At 30.9% G+C, this 9,086-nt stretch overlaps 1 protein-coding gene across 3 annotated transcripts in view; it reads right to left on the bottom strand.

Annotated features, from left to right (window-relative positions):
* LOC106685082 (UPAR/Ly6 domain-containing protein crok) overlaps nt 1–8,405 on the bottom strand; it is a 13,558-nt gene extending 5,153 nt beyond the window's left edge. For all 3 annotated transcript variants that reach the window (XR_010844831.1, XR_010844832.1, XM_014427570.2), the window contains exons 1-2: nt 8,276–8,405; nt 1,372–1,536 (exon numbers count right to left, since the gene is read on the bottom strand). Coding sequence is in view for 1 of the 3 variants with exons in the window: in XM_014427570.2 (XP_014283056.1) it covers nt 1,372–1,536; nt 8,276–8,327 (217 nt within the window). In the remaining 2 variants the exon portion in view is untranslated. The remainder of the gene's footprint in view (nt 1–1,371; nt 1,537–8,275) is intronic.
* Between the last annotated feature and the right edge of the window lie 681 nt (nt 8,406–9,086).

Here is a 9,086-nt window from a genome sequence, read left to right on the forward strand (position 1 = left end):
TCATCAATTTCTGTCAAGAAGGAAGCCATTTTGGACGCTAAGACAGAACAATAAGAAAAAAGAAGACACCAAGGAATCAACGAAAGAAGATCGTGAACTTGGTTAGTTTTGTTATAACTAAATTAGAATACATTTGTAAAATAGATTTAAATTTAATTAATTGAGATTATTGTAAATGCCTGTTTCTGATTGTCTAGCAAACACACACCCTGAGATTAAGAGTCTTTTATATTATTAAATTTGAATAAATTTTATTATCTATTTAGTAGTAAAGTTCTTAATTTGAACCAAGTTATCTTTCATATTTGAAAAAAAGTATAAAAACGATTCAGATTCTTTTTATTTTAATTTTATATATAAAATCATTAGAAGAGTTATAATTTAGACAGAAGGCGAATGAGCTTCTGTGAGGTTTTCAGATAAGTTTAAGGTCAGTACTATTGTGTTTATTGTTGATAAAATCTAATGCCAATCTTCAAAAATATGTTTAATCATGAGAATAGAAAGACAATATTGGCAAGTTGGAGAAGGCAGTTTTCTAATCAGGCAGGAGTGCATGAGGCATGGCCTATTCTCAAGCGGGTCAGCGTTATATATTATCCGTTATATGTTATATATTTTTATGTTCCTAAATTTATTATTTGAATCAATAAAGATTTCAATAAAATCTTTGTATCCACTAAAAGCCAATGTCTTACATGTAGCATCTCTTGACGTTTAATATCCCACAGAGTTGATTGGAACAAACTTGGCTAAACAAAGTGTGAATTTTCCCTTCAGGATTACTGAGTAACTAGTAAATAATTGAAATGTATGTTGGAATTTTATTTTACTCTGCCTTCTCTGGATCTCTCCTCCTTCCTAAACCTTTACTTCTTTTTTTAAAGGACCTACAGCAAGTTTCTGTTTGATTTGCTTCCCCCTTGATGACTGTAGGATAGTTCTCTATGGAAACTAGTAAAGTTTCCATCCTGCAAGAACCTACAGTTAGTTCCTGTAGGACTGGTCATCCCCTTCACAACCCTAGGGTGGTTTCCCATGGAGTGAAGTTTATTTCCTGTAAGAATTTACAGCTAGTTCCTGTAAAACTTAACCTGTCAACTCATCTCCTAACCAGCAACCTAACTTACTTACCTACGTGCGTAGTTGAGGCCTGATATAGAGTACCTCTCATCTTCAATTGGGGTCAGAATTAATTAATTATACACAACCACCTTGACAAAGCCATACATTTGTCCACTGATTCATATTATTGATTTTTTTTTTACTTACAAGGTATAACAACTTAGGTAACAACAGTTCTTAATATAAAAATTGCAGGAATTCTGTTATCTTGCCAATATAAAATTAAGAAATAAATTAACTACTTACGTCCGTTTACTTCATACTCAATAGTCTGAACAATTTTCCTACACAGCTTGTACTTATGACCTTCGACATGTTCTGAACAATCCTTCTTCAGTGAATCAGGTGGGACTTCATTCGCACAGGCGGTATCATTTCTGCTGTTACATTCATAGCATTTGAGAGCCTCACCTTAATGAAATTAAAAACGTTAATTACTTGAAAAAAATTGTTTAAATACTAGTAAAGAAAGAAACTTATGATTTTTTATGTGTGGAATAGAGTGCCTGATAATCACTTCATTGGAAATGAGATTTCTGATGAATATAAAAGGGAATACAAGAAGAGATTTAATGTGAAACAAAGTGGGAGAACTTGAACTGTATTTGTTTAAACATATCTATCAACTGCAGGATCAATATAGAACATACATCAGCAAACAATTTTAAAAACTAGTTTCTATCACATTTAACATACATTTCTGGTGGGCCTTAAACTTTGACTAATAAGTCAATTAATTTAATAAGGAAATGGATTATTTTTTTGTTTTTCACCTTAACTCCAAAACGATGCATCCTAGTGAAAAAATTGTGGTATGAGAAATTAAAAAGAATCAAATTAGGAACATACTTACTAATTAGGTCAAGTAGTATGTAGTAAATCCAAAAACAAAATTTATTTTTTAAATATTGTCCTAAATTGAGGAATAGTACTGTACATGAATCCAAACTTGCCTAAGAAATGCATTTCTAGCAGAACTAAACTGATTAATGCTCATTGACCTGCTTAGGTGATCTGTTTGATGAAGTAATGAATTAAAATTTTAGGTCCTTCTTTCGGTATTTGCCAGTAAATCCTAAACGGTGGATCCCAGTAACAAAGATAATAATAAAACAATTTAAAGAACATAAAATTATGCATCGAAGGAGTACCATAATGTAATAATTCAGTCAAGTTTCATGTTAATAAACCACCTCTGTTCTGGTTGTGAATGAACTTTAACAGACCAAGAGTCCAAGGAATAACCGCAATTTTTCTGGGTGTTCCCGTAATAAAACTTTTACCGACCGGAAATAAACCGTCCGGTTTTTTGTCGTGCATTCCATCCTGCCCGATGGAGCAAGCTCCATGTGCATTAAAAACTTAATTGTCCTATTGGTTCCTTCGCGAATAAAAGACGTGTTATAGTCAACTAACTCATATAGTTTTAGAGTTGTAGAGGGGATTAATATGGATAAACAATCGCATGGCAATGAGATGACACTGTTTTCGATTATTACTGCTGAGTATAGGAAGTAATCCCTTCGTTAACCCCCTGACCTTTTTTAAACTATTACATTCAAGAATAAGATATTAACTATGTTTGGTTGTAATGAAAAAAGTATATACAATTTTATAGAATACAACTATTTACCTACACTTTCCCACTACGCATCTCAAATACTACTGTGTTAAGTATGAATAAAAGTTATATTAAAACTATTCGATGAAATATAATCTACTTTCATTTTGTTTTGGATTTATTTCGTAAATTTCAATAACTTTCGAAATATAGCACATGGAGCGCCCTTTGATTTGTGCCAACAAACCGAAACTCACTCGGTCGCAAATTTAAAGTAACTTGTACCAGCCAATCCAAATAACCTATTTACACGACAGCGTATGCCCTAATTTGCCTAAGTTTGGCAAATGTGTAGAGGCACCTTTAAGGTTAGGAGTCTTATTTGACTTGACCGATATTTGCCCCCTCAATATCTTAGAAACTATATGGTTCAGATAAAAAACGTATATAATTCACTTTGGTAGCAAATTTAATGCAATTTAATTCTGTCAAGAATACATTTTTCAGCAAAACCCTTAGTTTTAGAGACATAAATGAAAATTTGATGAATACGTTGTTTAGGAGTTTGGTAAGAATAACTGGATTATCTTCTTGTTTTCTAGTTTGAAAGTCTCTCCAAATGAAAACTACAAAAATTTAGTTCCATCCAAAAATACATAAAATTAATTACTGAAACAAAAAATGCCGTAACTTGCTCCATTATCTCCCTTCTAGGCACTCCTGGGTGCTGGAATGGAACAAATATTATTGTCCTAGTTTGACAAATGCTAGATTCTCCAGGTATTGATTTCTAAGTCTTACATCAGTTGTTTTCAAGTCCTGATTCCAGAGAGTGATGAAGATATAGTTTCGAGACAATTATACTTTCTTGATTCAAAGTTTTAATTTTTTACAAAGTGATTTTCATAACCCGAATCCTATCAAAACGTAAAATAAACATAGTTTTAGAATATTGAATTAGCCCTTTTTGTAATCAAAGTCTGTTTCGGATGAGAAAAACTCTATTATGCTTTTCGAAATTATTTAATATTCGTTAAAAAAAAAAATCAAAAACACATCTTCAAAATTCATTTTAAATTATAAATTATCCATCGTAAGTTCTTTTTTCTTATAGGATTCAAAAGATTCGTGAGAAAAATTGATATTTTAATTTGATTAAAACTGGTGATTTTATTAATTTATAATCCTATCCAATTGGATGGGAGTAACCTCCAGTTGGGAAATTTAAGTCTGTACATGCTTTAGATAACGTTAGTACGTGACTAATTTCTATGAAACTTTTAAAATACCTCTTATATCCACTTCTCAAATGTAAAAGTTTTTTTTACAAATTAAAATTTTATATTCAAAATTTATACAATTTACTATTTTCAATTTTAATTCAAATCGATAATAATAATAATAATTAATTTAATTATAATAATGTTTATAATTCAATTTTAATTTCTTCCTTACAAATAGAAGTTACAAGTCGACAAAAAATTATCCTATTCACATGATATGCTGTCATAATAATCTTAAACATTAAATTTCCAAAACTGAGAACATTGACTTTTGGTAGAAAACTCCTCATATATACTTTTTTTGTGATGTTCTCCTTGAAGTCATTTTACATCCTTATCACATGAGTTAACAACCATTCATACTGGTCGTCTTAATTGAACCAGAATTAAATGGGGCAAATATTACTAATATGAAATTTTACTTGTGATGCTTTTTTATGAGTTTCTGTGTATTTTTCAAATAAGTTTCCCTCTCTCAGTATAAATATATAATATAGATAATTATTTTCTGTTTCACTGTAGCCATCTGACCTATGGGTTAGAGGGTCCACCCAGCCCCATGATATGGTTCCCCTTGATTGGATTAAATCCGTCAGCTACCTCCTTGCACAACCGTTGGCCTAGTAAGAGTACTTCCTAACAAAGTACTGCACCCCTGACCCTTGATGGGTTGTACAGATTTAATTTTTTTATTTATATAAATTTTTGATGTTAAAAAACTTCCAAAGATGAATATAATATATTTTATATTTGTGTTCATTGTTGTACTTGTGAATTTGTGTTCCAAATTCATGCACCTTTACAATCTTGTAATATTTTCAGTTTCCCTATTGAAATCATGTGATCTATATATCATAGTTGAAAATTGTTTGACACTGCCATGGAACAATCGTCCCGAAACGTTATAAAACAATGAAGAAAAATATAAAGTAGATTATATTCATCTTTGGAAGTTTATTAACCTGAAAAATTGATAGAAATTAATATAACCAAACTAACTAAAAGGAAAATTCAGATTTAATTTAATATATACATTCAACTAATTGGATATTTATCATAATACCTATAGTTTAATTTTATCGTACTATTTGAAATACGAAGGGGAAGGTTACAAGTTTACTAATATATAAACATATTATTGGTATTTCATCCCAAAACAATTTTCCGAACTAGTAAAAGTTCAAAATATACTCTTCGGAAAATAGTGGGATCCTCCCTTTTTTCATAATACCGAGGATTTAATTTTTTTTTGCTTTAGCTTTGCACTAAAGTGCTCCGGACCACGGAGAATGGTATTTAATTTTTTTAAGAAAACAGGTACTAAGTTATATTCAAACCCAAAAATATTTGATATCAATGATAAGAGTGTGTCGTTATATAAAAAAGACAAAATAGTCAAGACAACACTAATTAAAATAAAACAAAATGTAAAGAAACAAGATATAATCAGTAAATATAATCCAAATATTTTTTTTTTTTATAAACGTTTGTGTTTATTTTGATATCTAATTGATAAGATTTGGAAAATGAGCTGGTGTTTATGGCTGCGAATGGCTTTAACAGATAAAATACTCGATCAGTGATTTGTCCTTTTCGTACCTAAGAGAAATAATTTACGACTATATATCTTAGAGATTAAAGTGATAGTTTTGCGATAACATTTTTTGCTATCTTCTAGTAAATGAAGGAAATTTACGCTTGACTATCAAAAAAAAAATTCAATCCTGATGCGTAGATTTCCTTCATGCACTCGTAGATATACAAAACGTAAAGAGTTCTCTATGTTGTGGGTAGATATCGAGAAATCTGATCACTTATACCTATAAGGCCACGATTTAGTCATAAATTGTTTCTGTAAAGTGTCAATCTCTGATGGTACCTCCAAGCCGACAAACTATAAATATCAATGCAAAATAATGGAAGCTTGTTCAAACCAATCTCCGGTATATCCATTTTTTTTTTTTAGTTTATTTTTATAATTCCCGGTCACAACTACCCTCTGTCTGTGGCTAAAATATTTTTTTATTTATTTGAGTAATTTTTAGCAAATATATAATTATTAACCCAATTCTTCCGATTTAAATGGTTCGAAGCCTATGTCTTCATTTTCAAGGTATAGGCTAACTTTTGAAGATATGACTTAATAATTTTGGCTGATTTTGATGTTTCTTTGGTTAGTGAAACCAAAAATGAACTCCATTTTCTTCCTTATAATGTCAGTTTCATAGAACAAAAATCTTTCACAGTTTCTAGGGTACTCAACTGATCAACCTCAAATATATTTGGTAACAAAAGGGCGTTAAAGTATAGATTGGATATTACTACTAAATCAAGTTGAATTTGAGATATAACAATGTTTTATGATTGTTTTATATATACAATTGTAATGACATACAATAATAATGAAAAATCACTCAAATCTATTCAAATAATCATAAATTCAATGTCTTATATCTTAAATTGACTTAATATAATCCAATTTGTGCCGTTTAGTGTGTTTTAACCTCCCTTTGGAATAAAAATTCGAAGTCAATCAAATGAATATCCCAAAGGGAGGCTATAAAAGATTTTTATTATTTAGTGCTACCAAACTAGCATTATATGTCATGGATTTGTGAAAACTCTGCAAGCAATGGAAAAAAACTGGGTTCATTTTCGGTTTCTTTGTACTAAAATGAGGAGTCAATAGTTCACCCTAAATAAATATGAGGATATGGTCGAGGGTGCGGTAAGCAAATAATACATAAGGTACTTTGTTATATTATAAGTAGATATAACAAAAACAGGTTTTGTTATATTATAAGTAGAAAAGATTGTAAGGGGTGCGGTCAGAAAAAAACAAAACAAAAACAAATAAACAAAAAACTATTTATTCCTGCTGACGTTTCGATCTGAGTTTCAGGCCTTCATGAGGGAACATTCGGGAGAGATTCTGGCTAAAATTATATCAGTTTAGCGAGAATCAGCCGAAAGTTCCCTGATGACCTGAAACTCAGGTCGAAACATCAGCAGAAATAAATATCTTTTTGTTTATTTGTGTTTTTTTTGCTGTCCGCACCCCCCGACTATCTTCTCAACTTATTAATCAACAGTCAATTATCTACACCTCATTATAAAAAACATATAGATCAGCCGAAATAATTAAATCAAATCTTTGGTTCTAGGCCAGTATTATGTGTCTAAAATATAATATAACAATGTGTTATATTTAGAATATACATACAATATAATATATACATACTTTATTGAATCTACCTTATATATAAAATTTAAAACATTATGGAACACGTGCTTATTGGATTTGTTTAAAAATCCCCTTCTAATCAGTCCTTATCCAAGTGATCCTTCATTGAAGTCCTATAATCAGTAATTAATTGTGACCAAACTGTTTCCAGACCAAGTTTGGAGTTCAGGGAAGAAAACTATAGTTATATTTAAATATAAATGAATAGAATTTTCAATTCTATTGAAAATAAGCTTAAGATGACATTTTCCGGCTTATAAAATGTCAAAATCTTTCCTGGAGGCTTTGCTAGGATCTTTACTTCGTCATGCAGTGAAAATCCCTTAAAATATACTATGAAAACAGTTTTAAAATTACTTTTTTCGAAGTATTTCAAGTAATTTGAAGCGTTTATTAAACTAAAATCCAAAAAAAACGTCACATTTATAGAACTGATCGATATAGATAATAACCGAAAAAAAATTCTATTTATTTAATTTTTTTTATGTGCCAAGAAATATTTCAAAAATTGAAATTATTGGGATTTAGTAAAGCAGGCTTCATATCAAAAATGGCTCGAAATACAGAACATCAATATACATAAATTAGAACCTTGGTTTTCTAGAACTGTGATTAAAAATTTCACGATATACGTACGATTGAATAATCATGTCGTTGTTATATTATAAATATTTATAATATACACCTATCTCAATATTATAAATATTTATAATATACACCTATCTCAATAGTAGAGGGCATTTTTTTCTCGGGTGGACATAATATACAGAGGGTGGCGGTAGAGATTAAAGGGATCTGCCTCATTTCTTATCAACAATTCCAAGAGAACTGATAAGACGCAGTTAACCTTCAAGTTGCCTCTTTGTGATTTTAGCTCAGAACAAGTAACAGTAGCATTAGATATCAATTGTATTTATTCTGCAGAAAAAGTACATATTGGGTTAATAGATGCATTCTGATAAAGAACTTAAGGTACATTCGAAGAGAGTTAATTTTTTTTTAAATTTTACTTGAATATTAGAAATTAAATTTTTAAATGAAGATAAAAGAAATAATTTTTACCTGCATGAACGACGACAAGGAGGAGAAGTACTAAGTAACTAAAAGAGACCATCCTGGTGCGCAATCCGGATATTACTGGTTCAACGGAGGGTCCAGAGGCGAAGGAGTGGGGGTCGCCCCACCGCAAGTCTTGGAGCGGCCGACGTGGGCCGGCTTCGGGGATCATTGGCAATTGGGGAACAGAAATTGGCAATAAGGTCAAATCTATGATAATAATGGAATATGTATCGATATACAAAGATGTTTGTCAATGTACATTGAGGAAACTTAGAAGACACTTACGCGGAAACGGCTTACTGATTAATCATTTTATGGATAATTATGGATGTCAGATCTAGGAGGGAATAATAACCATTTGAAATATAGGTCTAAAGGTTTACTATTAATGGCTATAGTCCACCCCAGGTACCCTCTCTAATTCAAATCTTGAATGACCAGATTTCAGAAATTTCTCCGTTATCCACCTGCCTTAACCTTACAATGTGGAGGTCCATCTTTGTTTTTACTGTCGTTACAATTGATCCTGAGGGCTCTCTTAAAGATTTTATTGAATTGGCCTACGTAAGCGCTTTAACGCCTCTGTTTGTTCTCTGGCATACGTGTTTTGACGGAATGTGAATGTGTTGTGATTTTCGTTATTTATTTTGATTTTCCAAGGCTTAAATCACTCCTGACGTTGTATTAACTTATATTCAAGTATCAGTTTAGGTTGCATTTTTGTAGATAGGCCAAACCAAGTTTAAAAAATAAATTATCGGTGGGCTATGAGAAAGTACTGAACGACACAGCTTGTCACTATTAGGTCCAAAGA

The sequence above is a fragment of the Halyomorpha halys genome, unplaced genomic scaffold, assembly GCF_000696795.3.
Source record: "Halyomorpha halys isolate HHAL.00 unplaced genomic scaffold, Hhal_1.1 Scaffold655.1, whole genome shotgun sequence".
Classification (NCBI taxonomy): Eukaryota; Metazoa; Arthropoda; class Insecta; order Hemiptera; family Pentatomidae; genus Halyomorpha; species Halyomorpha halys.